This window comes from Eleginops maclovinus, chromosome 5, assembly GCF_036324505.1.
Source record: "Eleginops maclovinus isolate JMC-PN-2008 ecotype Puerto Natales chromosome 5, JC_Emac_rtc_rv5, whole genome shotgun sequence".
Classification (NCBI taxonomy): domain Eukaryota; kingdom Metazoa; phylum Chordata; class Actinopteri; order Perciformes; family Eleginopidae; genus Eleginops; species Eleginops maclovinus.
In genome coordinates this window covers 9,778,422-9,804,418 of record NC_086353.1, presented here as the reverse complement: position 1 = coordinate 9,804,418, position 25,997 = coordinate 9,778,422, and the positions used below count along the sequence as shown (strand labels likewise).

The window sequence follows — 25,997 nt, the reverse complement described above, 5'->3', positions numbered from 1 at the left end:
TGCATGTCCTTACTGGGACTCGTCGTACGGCGTCTGACAGATGCAGTACAGTTCCTCCGTGCTGGTCTGCTGACCCCGTTTACACTCCACACAGATGTAGTCGTCCATCTTCTTGGCCTCCTTCTCCGTGATGCCCACACACTCTCCATGATACCAGTTAGTACACAGGTCGCAACCAATGTAGAACCTTTAGAGAGGAAAACAAGGGTACAGAGATTTTGTCAGAAATGTCTCTCAGTACTCAGATAATTGTCAATATAATATATGTCAATAAATAGACCAAAGAAAGGTGTTTAAAATTAGGTTGGTAAGTCATAATCCTCAATGTTATAGATAACATGTATTTTTCAATGGTAAAGTTACAACCACATCTAAAAGGTGTAAATTAGGCAAATCCGAAGCATAAAAAAGGGAACCAGTTGTCAACTGAAAAAATGTAAATGCTCACAGCAAAAATGCAGGATGCAAGAGTTTGCTGTATTTTGTTTTTATGGCAATGGGGGTTGTTTTCCTGCTTTGGTATTGTTAGGAAATCGGCTGCCTTAGTGTCGTTCAATCATCAACACTGAATGAAATTCCATCACTCGTCCCAATGTTGATTCTACAACCAGTGCTTGCTTACAGGCTGAATGAGTGCTCCACACTTGTTGCTGCAGTCTGCAGGCTTGCGTTTCCCCAGTCAGAAGAGTTCAATCAATCTACCCTTATAGTTTCTGGACCATTAGAGAGTGACACCACAGGGGCTGTGACTTTTTGTGGGACAGGAATCCCAACTGGCACTTTATTTTCTGCAGTTGAATATTTTAATTCCAACAAAAGTTGGGGGATAGGTTCAACTGCTCAAATGGGCCATGACATTTTTCTTTTTTGAGGAATTTAAAATGTTGTTTTACTGTGCCTACTACCCTATGGCTATCTGTGGGTAATATAGTATTTAAACTCCACAGAGCATTTCCATACTTAGACTCGTCGTAGGGCGTTTTGCAGACGCAGTAGAGCTTGATCTCCTTTTTGTTGTCCTTGGTGCTCGTTGTCGAGATCATCTTCTTCTTCTTGGACTTTGCTGACGTCACATTCTCTCTCTCATCCTCCCGTTTCCTTTTGTGTGTGGAGGATGGGCTCGTGGTGAGGTGGTGTTGAGAGGTGATGCCATGCGTGTGTGCCAGAGTGTGTTGCTGCTTGTTGCGTGCAGCGGCGGCGGCTTGGGCTGCCTGTTGAGCAGCAGCTTGAGCCCTCTCCTTCTCCCTCCGGATCCGCAACAAATCCCTCTTAAGCTCCTCCTGAAAAGTGTGTAGACAGATAGGGTTAAAAATGGGTTGAGAATATATTCATAGGCTCTAATGTATGGCTAAACAGGCTTTAAAAAAACAAGAAAACAACCGAATAAGACCAGTCTACAAAACCAGACACTAATAGAAATTAGAATAGAAATCATTGACAGGAGCAAATAATGCCCTGAGCAGCTTGGGGATCAAAGGGTGCTTTGAGGAATAAACTTGTTTCTATTGGCATTTGTCACACGTATACATGATTGTGAATGTAAACCTTTATGCATTATTAAAACCGATTTGCTAGTTTTTGAAAATGTATGCAATGGCTGATATTTGAATGGACACAAATTTCTTCCCGCCTTATTTGTCCCTCTATACCTGTGTCTCCAGCTGCAGCTCCTTGTCCAGAAGAGCCCGCTTTTTCAGGATCTCCATCTTGAGGCTCTCTTTGTGGCGGTAAAGGAGCGAGGAGAGCTTGCTAGCGTTGGCCAACCTCCTTTTGGCCTCCACCACCTCCTCCTTCTTCTTCCTCTTGGCCTCCTGCCTCTCATCCTTGTCTATCCGGTCCAGGATGAACTTCATCACCTGATTGCACACGATCATTCTGGACAGACATAAACAGGAGAACTGTCAGACTTTTCCTCCTGACCTTTAAAAAGTTAGACGTTAATAAAGTCATAATAGTGGAGTATGTATATTGAGAATAAACAGCCCATTAAACACAGTCACGCCTAAAAACACAGCTCAAAAAAAGACTTACTGAATCTAATTAAGACCCATGTGAAATAGGGACAGTGACCTAACTTGGTTATTTGTATGCAAAAAAAAATACACACGATACTCTTGGGAGGGAGAGGATTATCACAAATCTGAAGGGTCAAAGGTCAGGGAGGAAGAAAGTTATCACTCCAACACACGAGTGGAGCATTTACCCAAACAGTGCTTCAATGTTTCCCAGTACAACCTGCAAGAGTATTGGCTACTTCAGAAATGTACACATCTAACTTTCCGCATGCAAGCAATGGCAGAGCGTGTCAATGAACAATGAAAGCTCTCAATGCGAGACCTTGAGGCCTTCTGATGACTCAGTTGTGCAAACTATGCAACACAAAAGTTCAGGGTTTGATTAAAGGCACTTTCAATGATGCAGGCTATCCTTAAAATGTTCAGGAATAGTTTCTCCTTGAAGTCATCTGTGAATGGGAGCAGGCATCAGGGATCAGGGAAATCTCTATCGCCAAATTTCCACCTCAAGGCAAAGTAACATTTCATGTAAAAGAAAGCACTGTCAGAGCAGGTATAAACAGGGAAGGGCTTTTCCTGTCTTACAAAAGGTACTTTACAGCGAGCAAACTAATCACCCAATTAGACACTGCTGAGGACATTATTGAATTAAATTAGAATGAAATGCAAATTTCAGATTTACGGGAGGGAAAATCACTAATTGTCTCGCAACCTTGTTGATCATTATTCATGATAAAAGACCACGGGCACTGGACAAAAACAGCCGCTCAATGCTGGTGAAAAAATTAAGATAACTCCTCCATAGCATACAACCCGTAGTTTATTTGGTTTGCATCTAAGTGTTGCATTCCCGCCATCTCCTGGATTTTTACCCCATCTGCTCGGGCATTGCCATGCCACGGGTAAAAAGCTGCAAGAAGAAAATGATTGTGAATGTAGTGCACTTGGAAAAGGTTTGAATCCTTTGCGATGTATTGAATGCTAACCCAGTAATTTACTACAGTATGTGTGAAACAAGCTTAAGGTTTTGGGACTTCTCTTTATTTCCTTCCTTATCTGGCTCCATATCTTCCTTTCTCCGCTGTTATCAAGAGTATCACACTAAACTTTAGTTTTTTCCCCAGAAACTTCCACTGTAAGAGAGCCTTGTAAAATCCTGAAGCTAAGTACCTCCTAAAAGCGATGCGGTTGTTTGGTCATCCCTCTGAGAACTAAGCAGTCAGAGAAGCTGTGTTACTGGGCCACGTGTCTCACAGGTGTTAGAGGGGTATTTGGTCATCCAGTGTTTATTTGTTTGAGAATCTGTGTTTGAGAAGCATGGGAGGGAAGCTGAAAGTTGGAAGAGAGATGTACGAAGAGATGACGACTGGGAAGTCACACACACATGGAGGAAGAGATGGTTATAAATAAAAATGTGTACGATCCTATACCGTGTTATGATAAAACTTCCCCCAATTCCTAAAAGGAAGTGCAAATATTAAGCAACGAATAAGAAAAAAAAGGACATATTATATAAATATGTATATGCGTCAGCATATTACAGTAAATCAAGATATTTCATGGCTTCGTGTCCCCGGTTTGTTCACTTGTGTTCGCTAAAATTCACAACGTAGATCGAAAATTGTTGGTACACGTGTAGTGCAGGTTTGTGTGAGTAACGCACAAACTCATCCATGGATGCTGAGGTCAAAGATGGGCCAGTACACGCTGCAAATGTGGCATGAAAGTGGAGGGGACTAATGAAACAGAACACACAAACTCGCATGAACTGATTTCAGAGTTTAACGTTATGACTAACGGAGCCGTGTTTTGAAGGAAAAGAGAGAGAAAAGGATGACATGAAGAAATGGAAAAAGGTTGAAAAATACGCAGAGAGACAGACAACAGACAGAGCTGCTGCAGTGATGTCACAGTAGTCTGGGTTTGGCTTTCAGGTTAGTGTGAATGGGTACAGTGTTGACACACCGTCTGTGGACATCAACACATGGTTGTCAGGGTCAACTGCAGGTCAGAAATATATTATCTACAGCATTGAAAAACAGGAGAGGAGAAGAGAAGGCTGTAGAGAATCGATTGTAATTGTTTTAGATACTCCTAACTCTGCTTACAGAATATTGTGAGGAATGCATGCGATGTCTTTCAAGTCGGACCGTATTTTTCACATTTGTTGTTCTATTGATATTTGTATGTATTTACAATTATTTAGCTTTTATTGTTATTATCATGAATTATTGTATTTTAAATGTTGTATTTGGGGAAAACGTTTCAATGTGTGTGTAACATGTTGTGATTTCTCTGAATGCTTCAAAATAAACCTTCTTCAATATTCTCAGTGACATGTGGACACACACCTCTGATTCTCTTCTCTCTCTCCAGGCGTCATGGTCTTCTTCTGCTTCAGGTGCTCAATCACAGCGTTTTGTTTCATCACCACCTGGAAAAGAAGTCCGAACAAACCATATGTTAAACCATAGAAAATACATATTCATAGTATGAGAGAAAATTAAGCAAAACATTACATCTTGAATAATATACTGAAAACCATGAGGGGTGAAAAGATGTATAAAATCATCTGGATCTAGTTACTTTATTGAGGTTTAATTTATACGGCAAATATATAAAGAAATCTATTATTACTCAATGTGGCAAGACAGTATAGTTTGACAAATACACACACAGATACACAGACACACAGACACACACATACACACACAGTAGTAGTGGCAAGTCCAACAAACAGAGAGGGGCCTGAGCTGTGAAAACAAACCCAGCCTTAGTGGAGGGTTGGAGGATGGGGACTATTTATGTACTAATGGCCAGGAGAGAGCAAGACTTGGACTTCGATGGATGAGCTGGCTATGATGGGTTTCTGAGCACGCTCACACACACGCTCACACACCTGTTTCTGAATGATGTCACTCTGGCTGGCTGTGTTGAGGGCTTGCTCTCTCTTGGCCTCCGCAGCTTGTCTCTTCTTCTGCTGCTGCTGCTCTCTGAGCTGCTGGATCCTCTGCAGCTGCTCCTGGACAGAAGCTGCCTGGATGGTCACCACGTTCCCAATCTGTGCAGAGAGCATACTGTTAGAAGGTGTTCATGATTTTTAATACCCTGTCTAAATGTGTGAGGCAGAATAAGTTTTTTCTGAAGGTTTCCCTCTACTGTAGCTGTACCCACAACACACTAAGTAGGTTCCTATGAGGCTAAAATAATTTAGCGCCTGGTTTACTGTCTTGCTGCATTACCTGTCCTCCCTGAGCTGAGGTGGTCCCGGCCTGTTGTATCTGGATGGGAAGCTGCAGTTTGATGTGCTGTGGCAGAGAGCCTCCACCTTGCTGGGCCTGCAGCTGCGCTAACACCTATAGTCGCAACAAATAAGATACACAGGTTTAAAAAACTGAAAATAAAAGAAGCATTATGTTTATACTAGGGCTGTCAAAATTAACGCGTTAGCGCAAGATGATTAATTTCTGGAATTAACGGCGATACAAAATGTCAACGCATTCCGGCCCTGATTTACCCACAATTCAACCCCCGCCGCGTTGAATTACCATCGCCGCGTAAACGGCATGGCAGACACGAGCAAGATGGAGGACTCCGAGGAACCCATTGGCCCTCTGGATGGACAGTTCAAGTATAAAAAAAACAAATATGGAACAGTCAACACACATGTTGTGGTTTGCTCACACTGCAGGAAGGGTTTTCGTTTCACTGTCTATATTAGCAATATAATTAGCATACTAGCTAGTCAGTCACAAAGATCCTTCAGCGCAGCGCCCACCCACTGCACGTTGGAATCAACCAAATATGAGCTAGATCAGTTATATATATATATCGCACGAGCAGTTTTGTTTTAGCCATTCCATTTCTTTTAATAGCCATTCCATTGCTAAAACGTTGATTGTATTTCTATGTTAAATGTTCTATTAGAGAAAAACAATATGAAAGAATGCTCAATGTCTCCTGATGTAGGCAGTTGAGATTGAGAGTGCGTCAGAGGCAGGGTCAGCATGCAGGTGCAGGGGAGACAGCTCTGTTGCTGAGGTGAGTGCTGAAAGGTAGTAAAGGAAAATTTCATATTGCTTATTGGGAGTTTAATATTTTCAAAATCTTCTAATGCTATTGTGTCTCGTCAAATTTGTTAGTTATGTTTATTTATTATGTCTATCATTTCATGTCAAGTCAGGTTTTCATGTTATTCACGTCATGTCTAGTCTAGTCTAGTCACCTGTGTTTCATGTCATGTCTCGTTTACCATTTCCTGTTTTATCAAGCAGCAATAAAAGCAACCCTGGACCAACAACACCACAAACTGGTTATGCTGACGCCACCAGAATGGGACAAACTACAGAGACTGGGCACTCTTCTAGAGCCCTGCAGGCAAGGAATGCACATAATGTGAACATTGAAAAATGTAATTGAAACTTCCGGTGGTGACGCTGAAGCGAATGGCAGCCTAAACACCCCGCTCTTAACCGGTCGGATATTTATCATTGCAAGAGTGGGTGAGGCCGAACAGCGTATATCCGACATTGAAGACTGGGACACGGCAGCGAAGGAGGCTCTCACCCAGGCGCTGGAGAACCAGGAGGCCCTGCAGGCTAAGCTGACCAAGCTAGCACACTCGCGCCGGAACAATCTCCGTATATACGGAGTACCGGAGGAATCCAATCTATCGGAGTTTGTAACGAAGCTCATAAAATCAAAAGTCGGCCCGCCGGTCGTGGATATTGACCTCGGCATACAGCGCTGCCACCGGGCTTTTGCCCCAAAGCCGCCCCAAAGCCTCCCCAAGACACACCGCCGAGATCACTGGTGATTTGCTTCCTCGAGTTCAGAGTGAAAGATCAGGTACTGCGTAGAGAAAGAAAGATGTTCCGAAATACTGAAGAATTATCCATAGCCTTCGGTTATGGAGAAACTGACTTAAAAGAATGTCACCAGGTGCACAGTATCTCTTCTGATACTGACGAGAGGCCCTTGATGGAAGCGAGGATCTCCTCTCAATTTGAGGTTTCATTTGAACTTCAGACTTGGAAGTCCTTGTTTTTTGTTTCGCTGTTTTTTTGTTCACTGTTCTTGTTCGGGATATCATGGGTAATGTTACACAGGTGTACACAGGTTGAAAGAGTATATGCATCATCAGGAATATAAGATAGTCACACTAAACTAAATGGTGGCGAAGTCCATAGGGGGTTGGCCTGGGAACTGGAAGGTCACCAGTTCAAGTCCCCGAAGAGACCTAGTGCCACCGTGGTGTCCCTGAGCAAGACACTGGTTACCTACACTGCTCCCCGGGCGCCGTACATAATGGCAGCCCACTGCTCCTAACACTAGGATGGGTCAAATGCAGAGACCGCATTTCGTTGTCCTAGTACTTGTACTCTGTGCAATGACAATAAAGTTGAATCTTCATTCTTCTTCATCTTCATCTTCTAAATGTCAATGGGCTGCATAATCCGATCAAAAGGAGTAAAATTATAGCTAAAATGAAACGAGAAAAGCTGCAGGTAGTTTTTTGGCAAGAGACCCATCTGTCCTCTTTAGAACATGACATTTTTTAAAACTTGGATTTCAAAATACCTATTACTCATCTCATAAATCAGGTCGTAGGAGGGGAGTGGCTGATTCCTAATGCAGTAAATTTTGAATTTATTTCAGAAGTTAAAGACAAGGAAGGGAGGTTTGTTTTAGTAAAAGGTAAATTAGAGAATGAAGAAGTAACTTTACTTAATGTGTATGCCCCCCCAGGGAGCAAACTAGAAACTATTCGAATTGATAGTTTGGAAACACAAGGAATTCTAATTTGGGGTGGTGATCTTAATGTCCAACTCCATCCAAAATTAGATACATCTAATCAACGCCAAAAGAAAAGTCCAAATGCCATTTTGGTCCAGCGGACGCTTGCAGAGCTGGGTCTGATTGACGTGTGGAGAGAGTCTCATCCAGGAGAAAAACAATTCACCTATTATTCCCTCTGTATATACACAAATTGATTATTTATTTATGTATAAATCATGCTGGCACAGAGTCAGGGACTGTACAATAGGGATTAGGGATGTATCTGATCATTCAGGGGTGTACTTAACCCTGCACCTAACTAAGCAACGGAAAAATACACTTTGGAGACTTAATACGAGCATTTTAAATGACAAAACAGTTTAGAAACAGATTCAACAGGAATTCTAAACATATTTTAAAAATCATGATAACCGAGAGGTGTCTCCAAATACTTTATGGGATGCAGCAAAGGCAGTTGTTCGAGGCAAAATGATTGCCCTCAAAGCCTTTCGTAAAAAGGAAAAACAGAACACTTGTTGAACTACAAGAGGAAATGAAGTCATTAGAAACTAGACACATGGAACAAAGAGATCCTCAAATATTAACTAAAATAAACTAAATTAAACAGGATATAAATGGTATATATGATGAAGAGACGGGGCATAGGGCAATGAAACTACTTTCTTGGAGGATTCGAAAACGTGAAAAAAATATGATTTATAAGATTAGAAACCCCAAGACACAAAAGGTTTGCAGTGAATCAGAGGACATTCAACATGCCTTTGAACTATATTATAAGGAACTATATACCCAACCGGCCATGGCAGATACTAGATTTACCATCTATAGGAGAACAACAAAATAAGGAAATTATGGCTGAGATAAATAACAGCAGAAGAACTGAGCAAAGCCATTTCCAGATTGAAGGCTAATAAGGCCCCAGGTTCAGACGGTTATCCGTCCGAGTGGTATAAAACATTTAAACTACAGATAATACCGGTCCTGCTTAATTGTTTCAACCATACACTGAGAACAGGGGAAACCCCCCAATCATGGAAGGAAGCAGTTATCTCTATCATCCCGAAAGAAGGAAAAGATTAAAAGGAATGCAGCTCATACAGACCAATATCAGTCTTGAATGTAGACTATAAATTATTTGCTTCAATCCTATCTAAGAGACTGGAATCCATTGTCCCAGAGCTGGTGGATTTAGACCAAACAGGCTTTGTATTAAACAGACAGACACAGGATAATTTAAGGAGAACACTACAGGTGGTGAGTCATATTACCTCAGAAAACATCAGTGCAATGTTAATCAGCCTAGATGCCGAAAAGGCATTTGATTCGGTGGGTTGGGAATAGGGCTGAACGATTAATTGCATTTGCGATAATATCGCGATATGACAAAACGATACTTTCCAACCGCAAAGGCTGTGATTTGACTGGTCACGTGATCTGGTCACGTGACTTGCGAGCGAGCCGGGCGGAGCTGAGCAGGCAGGGAAAGAAGTCAACGCAGGAGGATGTTTTGTTTTCATCTAGGCTTAGAGTGTGTCGAAAATGTTGGTAAAAACCCAATTACGGTAATGTTTGGAATAATACTGAATATGTTGTGCATGTTAACGTAGCATTAGTCTTGCTGATCGTACCTGAACCTGCTGCTGCAGTCCGGACATGCTGATGAGCTGAGGCGTCTGCTGCAGCTGCAGCTGGGCGGTTCCTCCCTGCGTTTTCACCTGCAGCGAGGTGGGAGACTGGATCGGCATGTGAGCCTGCGTCTGAGGGGGTAACTGGCCCTGTGGGGTGGCCGACGAAGGGGTGCTGGTAGTGGCCAAGGGTGTTGCGCCTGCCTGGACAGGGGCAGCAGCCTGCTGGGCGGGCTGGGCTGGGGTTTTAGTCGAGGTGGAGTTGGGCTGACCGGGAACTGTGGTGGCTGGAGAGAACGAAAGAGGGTCAAAGACTAGGAGAAGCGTATCTTAATTACAAGTCACCCAGTAGAACAACATACCATTTCCATTTTATGGAATTTATGGAGTCACTTTAAAGCAAACTATCCGAAAAAGCATATCTGTCGAGTGTCTGCTGTGATCATACCTGTGCTTGATGTGGGTGTGGAAGCTGAGGCTATGGGAGTGAAGAGGAAGCGCTGCACCTGACCGTTGGGCAGCGCTGCCTGCATGAGCTGCTGACCAGGTCCTGGGATGACAGTGACCCCGTGAGGTATGACCTGCAGCTGACCAGTGGTCTGGCCCTGACCCTGAACCATCACTGTCAGAGCCTGTTGGGTACCACCGACACCAGCCTGCCGATCCACACCTGAACCCGTCTGCTGCTTCTACGGCAGGCAGAGAAGAGAGGGAGAGGTGAATCACAGTGTGCAAGCTAATCCAAAATGAAAACATGTGGATGCACTCTATGACCTTTAAAATGGTAAACCTTTATGTGCTATAGTGGCTTCTTCAAAAACACTTGAATTCTACACTTAACTATAGCAGGCTTGTACAGTTTCAAATTAAGATAGTCAGCATTTTACATTTCTGTGGAAACAATTTGCACAATTTATCCTTTAATAAAAGAGCTGAAAACATCTTTAAATTCATACATAATCAATTAATGAATCTGAATATTTACGCATTTCTTTAACATTTAGAGGACAACATGAAAACCCTGCACCAAGGACACCCAGTGTTTCGATGCCCCCCTCACTGACTGACCTGTGTGAGCTGGGTGAGCTGAGCCAGGGTGAGCTTTACCTGGCCCTGCCCCTGCGCCCGCGGGGTGCCAGCTGCTGTTTGCCCTGCTGTCGTGGGGCTTCCTGCCCCCTGACCAGTAACCGTGGCGACTGGGCTGGCCCCAGATATCGCCGTGGAGACTGCCTGGCCACGAATGATCTGCGTCACGACCTGCTGTCCACCCTGACCTGGAAAGAGAAAAGTGAATAAAGAGGGTAAATATAACTAGACTTTGAAACATGAAGAGGATATTTTTGAATGTTTTAATGTGAGGTTGTATAAAGTACTTAATCATAGTCAGTGTGTCTTTCTCCACACTGATCCTCTGCTGTTGGTAATACACCACTATGGATAATTAATCAAAGCCCCACGCCTGAGCTATCCATTACGGGTCATCAGACTGCTCAGTCTGTTGTTTTAGTTGAACATTTTTACCAAGAGGCTAGAAATCTTACACAGGACGACTTATTAAGTTGCATTCACATCACAAGCGGAACAACGGTTCCAGCTGACGTTGCTGTTTTTTTTCTATGGAGAGAACAGTGCTGACCGTCTTGGAGTTAGCACTACAGTTACATGGTCATAGATGAAATATATGAAAATGGTTGCTATTTGTTCTAGATAAAGGATTGTCATGAAGAGTACATTACCTTGCTGGACCACGAGGGGAGTTCGGAGTATCGTCTTTCCCATTGGTCCGGTCTGCTGGATCGGTGTTCGGATCACCGTCATTCCTGGACGGATCTGAGCACCAGCTGCCAGAACCTGTGAGGAAATTTAAAAAAAAGATTTGACTAATAAAGTTGTTTGAAAGACAGCATCTTCTTCCTAAAATGACAGAATCTTACAAAAAAGGGGTCAACACCAAGAGGTTAAGAGGAGCTGATTAAGAAAGAACGGCATTATACATGTATATAAAAGTTAAAAAAGAGGCAACAAAATCAGTCATGTGAAAACTGTTGCATTCATAGAATAAAATACAACATGAACAAATCAAAGAAAAAGGCACAGTTGTTCAGTTCTGATCACATAAGCAATGAGCAAACTTATAGAAGTTAAACCACTATATGGATAGTTCACAGCACATGTACCTGCTGCTGGGAGCCTGGGGTATTGGGCCTGATGTTGAGCGTGGTGGTGCGCGGCTGGAATGTGGTGAAGGTCTGAGCACCGCCTGCTGTGCTGGACGGGATGATACCCAACACTTTCTGCTGAACAACACCTGCAGAGAGAAGAGAAGCATAAAGATACAAGAGTTTACAAATAAGCACGTAGATATGAGGCCAAGAAAAGGTCAGCATGTCAATATTTAGAGTCAAGATAGAAATATTGATTAAAGAACAAGTAAATACTTTATTTGATGACACATAAATGGCATGAAAGTGGTTTTAAGAATGAAAGAGAAATGCTGCAAGGAAGGGACAGCTTATGCAAGTTGTAGTTTATAGAAATGGACAGGGTTCATTTGTATCCTCACAGTACTCCGTGCAATCTTGTATCTTTAGAGCTCAATGATATTTAGTATGTGAATGCCTGTCTTACATCAAACACATCCACCAACACACATTTTAATGCTCAAACATTCCTAATACAATTACTGATGTGAAGCTGTGGCTACATGTTAGCGTGCCACAAGTGAGCAGCTGTAAGAAGTCCTGCATTGATACAACTAAATATATTATTTGTGGGCTTCACTTCCTACTTGATGGCCTGCGTTTGATCACAGCAATGGTAAATATTAGTTGAGCAGGTAAACAAAATCTTCAAAGGCTCACTGAAAGCTTAGTTGGGTTTCCCCCAACATACCTAAACCCCCTCATAAATTATGCATGAATCTGGATCCTGCTTTTCACCTTTAATCTGACAAAGGGAGCGTTTCATATTTGTTCGCCAGGCTGTGTGCCTTAATGAGCTCACGTGAAGCTGATGGCCGAAATGGAAAACCAAGAGTGTCGCTCTTTTCCTCTGCTGGCTTTTTTTCTGCGGTTCCTCAACCGCAACCGAGCAGGTAAACCTATACATCAAGGGTTTCCCTCTTCAAACAGGGATGTTAAACCCGGTCATAAGACCAGGGGAGTAGAAGCTCTGGTCACACACATCAAACACACTTCTCTATGGACTGGCTGTTTGGAGAGGTCTCGGAGTTAGGACTCCAGTGAGTTGAGAGGTGCACTTTTATTCAACAAGAAAAAAAGAAGAAAAATTGAATCCCGTTATAGAGGGCTACCTGTCTGGTAAGCAGACCTCAGGGTAAACTTGTTTTCCTGCCTAACTTCCTTAAGCCGGTCCAAAACAAACAGGGCGCCCAACAGTCATGCTGGATAAATACACATGTCCATTAAATGGTTACACTCCATCTGAACTTAGTTTCTCCTTCATGGTGACTTCAAAGGTAAGAAAAATCACTTTCTTTGTATCCTTGGTGAATATCTTTTCTTTATCTGGTGAATGCAATGTTTTTATAAAGCAATTACGTATTAAATGATATATATATACACTTCACATGGATATGCTATTTTTATTGGCATTATTATTGCATCACAGTTGAAAATAAAGATCTCTTCCGATTTTTCATTTCAACATTTTGCTTTTACCTTGCTTAACAGAAGGATGTTACAACAGTAGAAAGCTGTTAAAATGTAATCTATAATACAAAATCTAGATACCCCTCTGAATGTTCTTGAATTTCCAGAATAACATTTGCTAGTTGATCTTTGTTTTTTACTGAAGAATATTTGAAGCTTGAGCTTCAAAAAGTACACTGCAATTAATACATTTGGTCATATAATTATTTTAAAATTCTGAATCTGACCTTTATAACCCAAACGAGAGCTGTCAACAGCTTTAATGGAACATGTCAACATAACAGACCACCTGGACTGAGTGTTAAGCCATATCAATCACCAATAATTTGACAGGACCGCAGACATGCCAGCTGGTGCTCAGTACAAACCATCTCCTCATCCGCAGTGTCAATATTAACATATTATACAGTTCTGAAGCACCTAACTAAAGATAGGACAATCCTGAATCTGCAGTCTGGATTTCAAACCTCAGACTACACAAGTCCACCTTCCTAAAAAACATCCAACCAAAATAACAGCTTTCTATTAGATCACCATGCCGACAGGACACAGCCAGACATGAACTGCGACACCAAACTGGGCAGGTGACTCATGAGGTTGGCACATTAAGGACACCACAATTGGGTTTCAGCCTTTTATTCTGTGTCCACTGACACAAATATCGGTCTCTTTACCTGCTATGTTCTTCACTATGTTTACCAGCTAGTGTCTAATTGTGTCTGTCTGCTGTCTGGAGCTGGGCATGTAGTTTATGGTGGGTTTATCAGAGCACAAGGTCTCAGTACAAACCTTGTAGAAAAACACCCCGTACAATACCACAACCTTCTAGTTAGCTGTCACACTCTAAAACAAATCATCAAAGCCACATTACTACATGACAAACTTCAGTAGCTAAACAAAATGAGGACAAAGCTTAATTTCAAGCATTTAAAGAAAAGCATGACTGCAATACCCATTACGGTAAAACTAACTGTGACACCAGTGAGACTGATTCAAAGAGACAAGCCTGTTTAAAAAAGCTGAACACTTATAGGTCTAATAGGTCTAAGATGTGGGTTTTTAAAGACATGTACTTGGCTCACTGACAAAGGCAATCAAGGACAGAGGAGTTTGTTATTTGTGTCTAATTTGTAGATATTTGGACATGCAGTAGCTGGCAACAACAACTTTAAAAATGAGTGAAGACAGACTCAGTCCTTCTGGAGCGCCGTGTGCGTGGTTGGCACGCTCAATGGCTTACAACGGCATCCAATTAATGAGCCAGATCTAATTTGGCTCCTTTGACACATTTGAAATGTCTCAGCTGTGGGTCTGAGGTGAGGCAATGAAAACACAAACAAACACGCATCCAGAAGTGGATGGAAAGAACAAATGTGTCCACTGAATAAATGCAACTTGTGCTTTCCTTCTGCCTCCAAGGTGTGACGTACTAAAACTGGCCGTACCTCCTTGTGAAGTTGGCACGTTGACAGTGACGATCTTGCTGTTGGAGGGGAGGGGCAGCTTGGTGGTCACTACCTTTCCACCCATTGAGGTTCCCGTAATCTGGAAGGTGTGTCCACCAGATGTGGCTACGGTGGTCTCCACTCCTAATAATGCAAACAAACAAACACAAATGTAACGCTGTCTTAATTACCTCAGGGGTTTCCAAACTGTTTTCACATAGGGCCACATACAGAAAAATATACAAAAGGCTGGGCCACTCACTAAAGGTGAGGTATATTGCCTCATACGTTAAGTTAACAACTTAGCAAAATCAATCAAATGTAGGTCAATTATGCTTGATACTTGAATATGCTTTAAGTAAAACAACAACCTACATCCCAGCTTTCCATTGGGTATCATTTATTTTGTTGGCAGCTCGTTCCTTAAAACTTGCTATGTAAATAAGTTATTGGGCTTTTTTCATATCAACTTAGATTTGTTAGAAAAAGCTTTTAACTTTAATTGACTTAATTTATTTCAAAAGTGGGTTTATAAACACATGAATACTACTGTGTAATATATGTTTCTTCATCTATATTTAAGAAGTACAATACAAGACAAGAGTAAGTTTCATTGGTGGACCATATTCCATTATACTTTTAAATTTGCTGAGGGCCGATTCAAAATGGCCCTTGGGCCGCATTTGGCCCCCGGGCCGTAGTTAGGACACCCCTGAATTACATATTTACAATTTCAAATCCAATAACATTATTCATATTTTTACTATGATTTGTGGTCTATGCCCTTTTATTAATTATCTGCTGCTCCCCAATACTATTGTATAGCAAAATAGCTATTAGTGCACTCGTCTGTACATTACCTGTGTTTTGACCCTGCTTGACCCAGGTGGCGAACGACTGCTGGAAGTTTTTGTTCTGCTGGAATGTGACGGGGGTGCCGATCTTGGTGGACAGTACCACCTTGGTGGTGGGGGTGCCCTGGCCCGACAGTGAGCCGATGATGACTTTAGGCGTGGCCAGAGGTGTTGCAGCAGTCCCTGTTGGGGTCCCTGTGATGGAGCCTGGTTTCTGCTCCAGACGTTTCTGTGATGGTACATCAGTCAGCACATTAACATAGGAACCCATGATAAAAGCATTCAAAAGAAACTGCCAATACATTAAATAATTTTTAGCTTGAATAACTTATTGTATCCTTATAGATTGGGATAGACAGGGATGTTCAAGGGTTAGCTTCCTGGCGAAATGATGCCATAGATGAACTGTCTGTTTTCATTCGTGGCTCGATAAGAGTAAGTGTTTGTGTATAGTCTACTGCCAGATTGAATTTTTTTTCCTCATTGACAGAGGATGTAGCATCAGTTGAGACACATTTAAAAAATAAAGGCTTACTTATATATTATTAGTAGGATATTATTTGTGAAAGTGCTTATAAAGCGTAAACACTACATAACTGAACCAGGCTCACCTTGGCCTGCTCGGCTGCCTGAGCTTTCTCCTTCTCCACCCTGTAAAAGAAAAAAAAAAGAAGCTTACCGCAAAGTAAAACATTTGTGAAAATAAAAAGGCAGGTTATGCTCCAATCATTTCAATCTAAAACATTTTGAAAGGCAGATGTAATTATTTTTTGTAATGGGTTAATATCTTGAATTCAAAACATTTGAAACATCTGAAACAGGCAAATGTACAAAGTTGTTGACAGTTTGGATATGTTTAACTAAGGTTTTGTTTACTATTTATGTATTTTTGTCATAGTTTCCAGTTAAATCCCTGAATCTTAACAAATAAATATTGTCACAGAAAAATGTGTTGGTATAACATGCTTGACCCTCTGACCTTTCTGAGAAGGCTCTGATCTCCCAGAGGTCCAGTTCCTCCTCAGCCACCCAGGTCTCGATCACCACGGGACCGGTCTGCTTGGCCGGCTCAGCCTTTTTGGGGCGCAAGGCACTGGAGCGCAGCCCCTTCCTCTGAGGGGTGTGGGTTTCTGTGTGTGTGGATAACAGTTCAGTGTTATTGTGTAATGTTTAAACCACTCTTTATTAAGTGTAAAAAAAGCGAACTGTTCGTTAACCTTTCGGAGTCTCAGGCGCTCCCAGGGGGCAGATGATTTTGCGGATGCAGTACTCGGAGCGAATGCCGTAGGGTCCCACATCTCGACGCTTGATGATCTCTGTTGTGGTGATTTCAGTGTCTGATGTCTCTGTAGCAATGAGTGGGGATAGGGCTGGGTTTGTATGGTGATGAGGAGAGCCCGAGAAGATGGAGGAAAAGCACTCCAACATAACAGAGACACCCATATGACCCTGAGGGCTGTGTCATTTAAATACTTTGTGTATGTTTCTCTGGGCCAACACCACATGGGGATTGGGACGATAGCCCAAGTATATACAGGTAGATACTTTGACTGTTACTGAATGCCAGATTTGACCGTTTTTGGGCAACAGGTTGATTTTTTGGAAATTGATAGTTTTTTCTTCAAACACCAGCTTGACATATCATCGACAATATAGATAAGAATATGGATATAAAAAAAAGAAGAACATTCATAAAAGAATCATGCAGGAAAACACAAAATGTGTATTTAAGCAGCTCTTCCCCATCCTCCGGGGGTGAAGGGTCTCATATTTGGAGGTCGGATGGAGTAAAGGGGGCTCTACCTGTACGTGTGGTGCCGATGGCTGCAGATGGTTTGACGGCCATGTCGTCCCATCTCAACGAGGCCCAGAGGAGCCTCAGCATCAGGCTAACACCAGCCAAAGACTTCACGGTCTGCAGACGGTACCTATTACACAGTTTAGGTATTAGTTATGAATAGAGTTGCAAGTAAACATCCAACCAAGTACTGCTTTAAAACATAGCATGACAAAAAGCTACACTGAAAGAAAGTCCAGGAAAATGGAAATGTCTGTTGTGTTAAAATAATGTTTACGGGGATGAGCTAAAGATGTTCTTCACTGCTCGTGTCATGCAGTTTATTATTGCGGTACAACTGCTGGTCAGTGACTCGCTCAGTGTTACCGAAAATACATTGAAGCATGATGATGAAATCGGAAAGGCAGAGTAAAAACAGACTGAGGCTTTCGGTGATGAACTTGAAAATGTTTGTGAAAGAACTGACTGGCTGTTATTTTTAATACAACATATTAAACGCAAATTCTCTTGATAGCATTTGTGGGAGTGAGAGACTACTCTGAGTGTTTAATTGATTCACTTCTTCCATTTATCAATATGCTGATCTGACATCGAACTTGGCACTCATTAAAAATGATGGTGAACATCCACTATAACATCCTCACAGGACTGTGTGTGTCTGCGGTTCAGTAAATATCACTTCCTTAAGATTAAACGACAATGAAAGATAATGGTTAGTTTTAGCCCTAATTATGTGAAAAATAAGCAAAGAAGGAACCCCTCGGGGAAAGAAGGACATGTTTCATGCTTAGGGAAAGTGTTTGAGAGAAAGGTAAATTAAAGCATGTGAGGAAAATAAACAGAGGGCCAGCTTACCTCCAGGTGATGCCAAACGTGGGCCTGGGTGAGGGATACGGCCAGATATCCAGCGCTGGCTTGGCATTGTAGCTAAAGATGGACACCTCGCGAAACCCGCCTCGCCTCGCCAGCACCTTCAGGTTGTCATGTGGCAGTACAAAAATACTCTTGCGGTTGCTCTTGGTGACAAACTTGCGGTAAGAAGGAAGGGCAGTGTCCGAGCGTGTCTTCTTGGTGCGGGAGAACTTGAGGAGACGGACCCGGCCCTTTGTGGACAACGAGTCCTCCAGACTCACAGCGACAGACGATACTGAGGTCTTACCTCGGCTGTCAGTTGTGGACTTACTGACCGACAGCGCTGTCTTCTGTTCCTGTGTCACTGTCTCACTCTGGCTGTCCTCTGACTGACTGTCCAGCCCGGGGGAACAGATTTTGGTCACAGTTGTTTTGGTCATGGTAGTGAGGGTGGACACTGCGCTGTTTTCCGTTGTAGACACCACAGGCTTTTTTACAACCGCCGATGCAGTCGATGGCAACTTCGCTATCTTCATCTCCGTGGAAACTACAGTTGTGGTGGTTGTGGAGGTTGTCGTTACCTGGGTGATGATGGTTTTGAGGGGTTCTGTCGTCCCGCTGTTACTGTTCTCCTCTGCGAAGTCGTCGCTCAGACTCGACTCCTCCGCTGAGGGTATAGGAGACGGCGCCATCCTGATGATTTTGATCGCAGGACTGGTTTTGTCCTCCACAGTCTGAAATGGGGATGTGCTCTGAGTACTACCTCCAAGTGCTTCGATGTTGTTCTCCAGCCTCGCGATCTTCAGCAGAGGTTTGTAATCCTGGTCTGAGGTCATTGTCTTGCTCTCTCCCTTAGAAGCTAGGCTTTGCCCAACCTCTGTACAATCATTCACAGGGGCCAAATCTCCGTTCACTAAAGGCTTTGGCTGCGTGCCGTCCTTCAACGACACAACCAGCCCATGTTCTTCAACTTTACCAATGGTGTTCTCCTTCGGCAGCGGACTGCTGATAAGTGGACCATTATTTGAGCTCATTACAGAGTTAATTAACACACTTTCACTCCCCAAGCCATCATTACCATTTACCTGAGGGAGAGGAGAAACTGGCTTGGGAATGCTTTCGGTTTTACCTTGTCCAATGCGTTCTATATTTCCTAGGTTCTCCTGTGACCCCATGCCATTTTCCTCGGTGCTTGAATGTGATGAGCCCAAGGTTTCTGGGTTTGGATGAATACCTTTAGAAGGAGATGTGTTTTGACTGCCTATCTGGCCAAGAACACTTGTAGATGTCCGAAGGGATTCGATTTTTAAGTTGGGAACCTCAGACCCTGTTTTTTCAATATGCGCAGCCTTGGTAGCATCTGATGGTACGCTGGCTGTTTGTCGCTCTAAAGAGCTTTGAATTCCCCCTGCTGGTGTTTCTTGTAAATGAGGCAGTTTGCCGCCCTCTTGCCATGAACCGTCTGTATTTATTTCTTTTGGCCCCATAGTCCTTTCTACTAAGTCTGCCTCCAATACCTTGGGTTTTGAAGGGGTTTGGTTTTGTGTACCTGTACTGCAACTGTCTTTGGGTGTGGAGTCAGGAACAGGAGAAGGAGTAGGAAGAGGGACAGTCCGATTTGTAGTTTTAGAGGGTTCATTCTGACCCTCCTTTCCATCCCCTCGTCCTTCAACTGTTTCCGGCCCTGGAAGTGGTGTTGTGGATTTCTCCTCCTCTTTTAAAGCTCTGCCCAACTGTGTCTGAGCGAGAGCATGGGGCTTGAGTGGAGACCGTGGTCGGACCGGAGTGCTCGGAGGGGGAGTCGATGTGAATGCGACAGGTGTAGGAGTCTGAGGGTTGGAGGCAGACATTTGCTGCCTTTGCCTCTCTTCAATAACGTGCTGCTTTACTCGTCGCTCCAGCAGGCTGTCGAGTTTGGAGGTCTTGACCTTCTTGTAGGGAATCCGTGTGACGAAGCCCTTGCTGACATCCACTACATCGTGGTTAAAGGGCCATGTGGAGCTATCTGCAGGCTCCTCCTTCACAGTGGTCTTTTCCTCCTGAATACTGGAACCTGAAGAGAAAATGTATTCAGACTTTAATTTGCATTGATATACAACTGGGACATTTTATCACATTCTCTGTCAATCCAGTTGAAAACATACACAATATTAAAATGAGAGTAATTCAAGTTTAAAACCAAGCATAACTTCTATTCCACATGCACTTAGATACAATGCTATTAGACACAAAACTGCACTCTGTCATACTTTTCTCTTCTTCTGATCGTGAGTCTGTAGGGTCGACCTCCATCTTTGTTGGCGTTTCATCTGTTGATAATTCCTCAGACTTTTCTTTTTCATCTGCCCCTTGATTCTTTTCCTCTTCCATCCTCTCATTAGACTCCAGCTCATTAGACAGTGGATGATCTGTGGCAGGCTTGGAGAGGCTGGAGGAGTCTTGATCTTTCGCCTCAGTGCTCGACACAGCATCTCCCTGAGCCTCTGGTGCGGCGACACTGGGACGTCGACTCAAGTCCAGCAGGGTACATTTCTTGCCAAGTTTAGCATCTTTTGAAAACAAAAGTTACAGTTAGTTAATTTGTTTTAATTATAATAAAGAAACACATCAAGAGCTATTGAACTACTCATTGAACTTTGCCATTAACTTGCAATGTATTCTATTTAACAGATAAATCACGCAGTTTCCATCTTACGCAACTTAAAGCAATATTTTTGACACTTCGGTTGATCTCCAGCTTTGCTAAACATTTGAAATAATAAGTAAAAGTAAAAGGATTTTAAATAAACAAATATAAACCCATAGTATGATAATTCAAATATTTGCGAAATTTTTGATTTGCTTAACTTAATGACACCCAATCAAAAGAGGGCTTAGTTCATTGATTGCAACCCACACAATATCATTGTTGAGATTGCTACACAAGAGTCTAAATCTCTGAGTCAATAAGACTTTACATTTGAGAAAAACACATTGTAGGCCCCTAAAGACTCCCATTGCAGACCTTCCAGTTCTTTGCGGTAGTTGGGGTTTGTGTTGCCGGGAAGCTTGGGGTCAAACCGCTGCACATAAGTCCTACTGATCCAGCTCCAGCCCCCATAGCCGGTTACACGATACTCCTCTCCTTTCTGCTTCCACACCTTCAAGTAATACAATAAGAAGAAAAATGAGTCATGGAGGGATTCAAAAACCTACGAAAGATGAACGTTTCAAATGATTCAGGAAAAAATGAAAAAAGGAGTTGTAAGAGGAGGGCAAAGATCCAAAGAGCGCTTAAAGTTAAAGGTTACTCTCATGCTGATCACTAATTGTTGAGGGAAATGACTCATTGCAGAGCTCTACTGGCTGCAAAGAGCACTTGATAGTCACTCACGCACAACATACAGTACACAGCATTGTTTCCCAAAGTAATGCCTCAATTTTTCTATTTTTTCTAAATCTACAACTGGACTAAACCGAAAAACATTTCCCTCATCCCATGGTTTGTATAGTTTTATGTTGCGTTGGCACAGACCACTAAACTAAATAGCTGGCTAACTTTTCCTCAGATAAGGTAGCACTAAACTCATTTTAAAATGAAGAGCATTTTTGGAGATAACCCTGCTAAGATTGAAAGGGTGAAATGAGGAAATATGATCCTGAATACAATACATTTGGATTCATAATAGCAGGGAGTGATGGGTGAAGGTAAGCAGAACACGTATTTAGGTTATCACAGCTGACAGAGGCAGCACATTAATTCATATTCTTCTTTTGCTCATTTATTTGAAGGATGTGCTGAAAAGTAAAAAAAGTCCATGCATGCAGTCAGCTGACAGCACAGACCTCTTTGTGACTATGCTTAGTATGGAGTACAAGAAGGCGCAGGTGTGCAGGAGTCCATTGGGTTTCTGAATTGCAATTCAATATTGAAAACCAAGGATTTGTGAGTATGTAAGACACCTACCTGGTGTTTAATGGGAAAGGTGTACTTGACCCAGGTGGCCTGTTGCATCGTCTCTTCATCCTCCAGCTTCTTCTCCCTCTTCTTCACTTTTTCCTTCTCCTCACGTTCAATGGATGTCATGCGATTTAACCTAAAAGTATAATTATAATTGCCATACGATGCAGCCTGTTACTCTTACATTGTAAATTCAGTTTATTCTACCTCTAGAAAGACTAGAAACATGACTGTTGAATGTTTTTTTCCAATTGTATGGATTTATAAGACATATCCAAATAAACGTAATCATTTTCCCATTTAAAAACAACATTTAGAAAACGTGTAATGCAAAAGAAATGTGTCTTGCCTTAGGTGTAAATAAACAACTGGGAAGCTTCTTGAGTAATATAAGCGCATAATTAAACCCCTTACTAAAGAAGAAAAGATGAAAGGTGCTCAAGGAAAAGGAAAGAACATGACACTCACAAATGTTCTCCAAGTTACTGAAAAGCTCACAGTTCAGTCTCACACATACGCACACTCTGATCCCAACCATATAAATATTGGACAATGGCTTCTTTAAAAGGGGCGTTGAGCAGTAGTAGAGGCAGAGGTGGGTGGCAGTGGTACTGGACTCGCAGTCTAAATATTATGCCTCACAGCCAGGGTGGGCCCTTTGATCTGATCTGCTTATGATCACCTCTGCCTGCTTAACTGAACACACACACCCAGTGTACGTGGTGATGCTTGTTTGAGTTTTTACCATTTCTTAAGTATTTGAATGTCTTGCATTTAGACTGAAAACATATGGAGTGACAGCAACCTTATAGGAGTCACTTTGTTCATTTGCGTTTATATCACATTGTAAAAGCACATAATGTGTAAGTAAAGTACGTTTACAATATTTAGAGTCCACAAACACACTGTAAATACACTATGAGTGTACCTGGTATGGCCCAGTGAGTCCTTCCAGACAGGCAGCATAGCCACAGGTTTGATGGCACACTCCAGGATGGCCAGGGCCAGCGCAAACTCTCTGGCCTTACTGCACATCTGAACAGCTTTGATCCAGTTGGTCCTACAAAACAAGAAAAACACTGAATATTTAGAAATGTCTCTCGTTACTCAGCACTTTTTTTAGCCTAACTAACTTTGAAGTTTTCTGACTAGTAGGAAGAAGTGGCCTAATTCTGTCCTTTTTCATAACTAACATAGTACAATGTAATTACTGAAAGGCACCAATGCTAATATGACTGACACCTAGGGAGGCATTCAGTGTTACCTACTGCCAGTGTTGACTGCCATTGGAATTTCAGCAAATAAGAGGACGTTCAGCATGGCATTGGAGAATGTTTAACTCAGGTGTTCATGCAACCAATTTGCACTGGCTAAACGTGATCTGCTGTCAGACAAGGAAGACATGCATACCCATTTGCCTTAGTAGCAAAAAGCCAAAGGCTGGACACGACTCTTGCATGGTGTGAGAGGGTACCGGTGTACCGCACTCATCCCTACAGACAACCTAGAGTATCAAAGTAGTAATATACTATTTCCATATGAGAGTGTCTGACTCTGTACCTGTGTGAGGCCCAGTTAGGGTGCATGAAGGGTGATGGAACGTTGTTCTCCAGCTGGATGATGTTGATTCTCAGTGTGGAGATGGTGAGAACCTTAGAGCCATGAATAGACCCGTTCCACTTAAACTCTCCTGCTGGTGTCATGCAGAACTTGTGGGAGAGATGCCGCCTCTTGTCATGGTCCTGATGAAAACACAAAAAAGTCAAGTTTTGGTCAAAGAGTTTCAGTACCTACCAGCAACTTTATATCAACTTTGTTCGCACACCAATTAATACAAATAAAATAACCAATCCAAGTGACTTGAATGTAGAAACCCCTTGCAAACATGCAGCAAAACCAAGTGGTGTGGAATCTACTGAGCCCCCCTGCAGCTCTTATCTAATGTATCTCTGTGCACTCAAATGTCATGCTGCTTACCTCTCTGTGCTGGTGCTTGTTGAGTGCCACAGTATTGGTACTGTATTGATTATGATAGACGCGGTATTTTCCCTCCTGGCCCAGCTTAAAGAATTGACTGAGTGTCCCCTTCATCACAACCTCCTTCCCTCGCGTGCTGACACGGGTGACGTCACCTTGTGCGTTTACTACTAATACCTGTAGAGGAAGGGGGGGGAAAATGAGTCATTCAGATTTTTCACAGACTGCTTTATGACAGTGAAGTTTATATTCCAATGTTCAATGTTGCAAAATAACATCCCTCCCCTGCTTATCTAAGTCCAGTTAAACTAAATCATCTTTCATTAGGCCAAAACTTAGTAAGCGACAATAATAAATAGCCTGAATATAGTTGGGTTAATCTCCAATTCTCTTCCAATAGGCCATTACCTCATTCTCATACATACATTGGCATGCTTTTGCACCTGTGTGTTAGACACTATGGTTATTCTCACCTCCTTGCCCTCCTTGAAGCCCTTGTTGGCTTCGTGAACGGCAGCAGCCACCTGTTGGCTCTTCATCTGGCTGAGTTTGCTCTCCGGGTTCCTCAGCCGGGTCACCATGCGAGTTGCTGCAGACCTCCTACCGCCGGGACATGGCTCACCATTAGCGTCCTTACCATCCGCTGGAAACCAAATGCAAGGTTCAGTTCAAGACAGAAAGGGCCTTTAACAGTGTTACACAGTTGTACAATCTATTTGAAAAGCTGTATGACGTGCAATGATCATTGAAGGCGACAATGAATTATTAATAGTCATTTTACAGATTTTTCTCATAAGGAGATTACATGTCCTGCTGGTCTGTTTAAAGGCCTCTTAACCAATATGTATAATATGTAGATGGCTAGTATGACACAAACATGTTCCTTTTCCTGGCATCATTTTGACCTCAGTTTTTCTAAAAATCTATTTGATCAAGAAGCCAATTTAGATCAAATTCCTCTTGGCTGGAGAGTCCCTAGTACAGCCAAGTACAGTGTTTAACAGTACAATAGAAATTAGACAATGTCAAAGAGTTATAGTTATTTTGACAAACCTATGTCATCAAGGCTGGCCAGGGATGACTGGGAGGACTTGTCAGCCAGGTCTGGAGGTTCAGGACATGTTGTAACAGCACCCATGCTGCCGTTACTGTTCTCCTCGCCGCTCTGGGAGGGCTGGCTCAGGCTGGGGATGCCATCTCCGCTGACAGGGACAGAATCTGATGCTGGATTTTCTGTTAAAAGACAAAGAGGATTGACAGTTACCAGTTTTTCTAGATTGATTTCTTGCTGTTAGTCAGAAATCTTTCAGGGTTTGTATAAATGTCTCAGCAAGGTACAGGTGTAAACCTGGAAAAATATTATTGAATTAGAAAAATTCTGCACAAGTGGTAGCTCAGTCTTAATTTTTACAGAATCATTCATGTGAAAGTTCGTAAATAATAAAGACTGTGGCTCCCTCTACTGATAAGTCATACGTAATGCAAGAACTGACAGAGGGATGTGCCAATTTAAAGCAATGGGCAACCGATATAGAAGACTTATGCAGAAATGGCAACATCAATGCATGGTGAAAACTGTAATACCGGAGGATGTAGACGTATAGATTATAACTTCAAAAGGCACTACCAGAACAGCAATCTGGATATAAGAGGTTCTAATCTAAAAAAGGTAGAGTGAGACTCAGGCATAGTCACGCTGAGTTCTGAGACAATGCCTCTGATTTAAAATCAATGGATGCAATCAGCTTCTCAGCTCTTTGGATGAAAGAGAGCATACGGAGTTCAAGTGCAAAACTGCTGTTTTTTTGTGTTGTGCAGAGGATGATTGAAGTGTAGGGCCATATGTCAAATTACTGCCACTACTGACTCCTTTAAGAACTACATATGAACAGCAGCAATGTTGTACAATTTGTGGATTTCTTTGATCTTGTAGTGAATTAATTTCAAGGAGACAATGTGAATTAATATCAAGGAGACAATGGAAAGAAGAGGAGTGGAATGTAACATCATCCATCTTCTTA

At 42.4% G+C, this 25,997-nt stretch overlaps 1 protein-coding gene across 1 annotated transcript in view; it reads right to left on the bottom strand.

Moving 5' to 3' along the window:
• Nucleotides 1–25,997, bottom strand: part of LOC134865078 (nucleosome-remodeling factor subunit BPTF-like) — a 43,241-nt gene that overhangs the window by 7,725 nt on the left and 9,519 nt on the right. Inside the window, 26 exon segments of the mRNA XM_063884480.1 lie at nt 14–187; nt 961–1,280; nt 1,650–1,875; nt 4,367–4,449; nt 4,915–5,076; nt 5,258–5,371; nt 9,443–9,726; nt 9,888–10,128; nt 10,508–10,713; nt 11,176–11,290; nt 11,617–11,747; nt 14,556–14,699; nt 15,416–15,638; nt 16,021–16,060; nt 16,389–16,539; nt 16,627–16,755; nt 17,213–17,337; nt 18,063–20,112; nt 20,309–20,608; nt 21,064–21,199; nt 22,006–22,135; nt 22,928–23,059; nt 23,560–23,741; nt 23,977–24,153; nt 24,450–24,619; nt 25,030–25,209. Of these exon segments, the coding sequence (XP_063740550.1) occupies nt 14–187; nt 961–1,280; nt 1,650–1,875; nt 4,367–4,449; nt 4,915–5,076; nt 5,258–5,371; nt 9,443–9,726; nt 9,888–10,128; nt 10,508–10,713; nt 11,176–11,290; nt 11,617–11,747; nt 14,556–14,699; nt 15,416–15,638; nt 16,021–16,060; nt 16,389–16,539; nt 16,627–16,755; nt 17,213–17,337; nt 18,063–20,112; nt 20,309–20,608; nt 21,064–21,199; nt 22,006–22,135; nt 22,928–23,059; nt 23,560–23,741; nt 23,977–24,153; nt 24,450–24,619; nt 25,030–25,209 (6,325 nt within the window).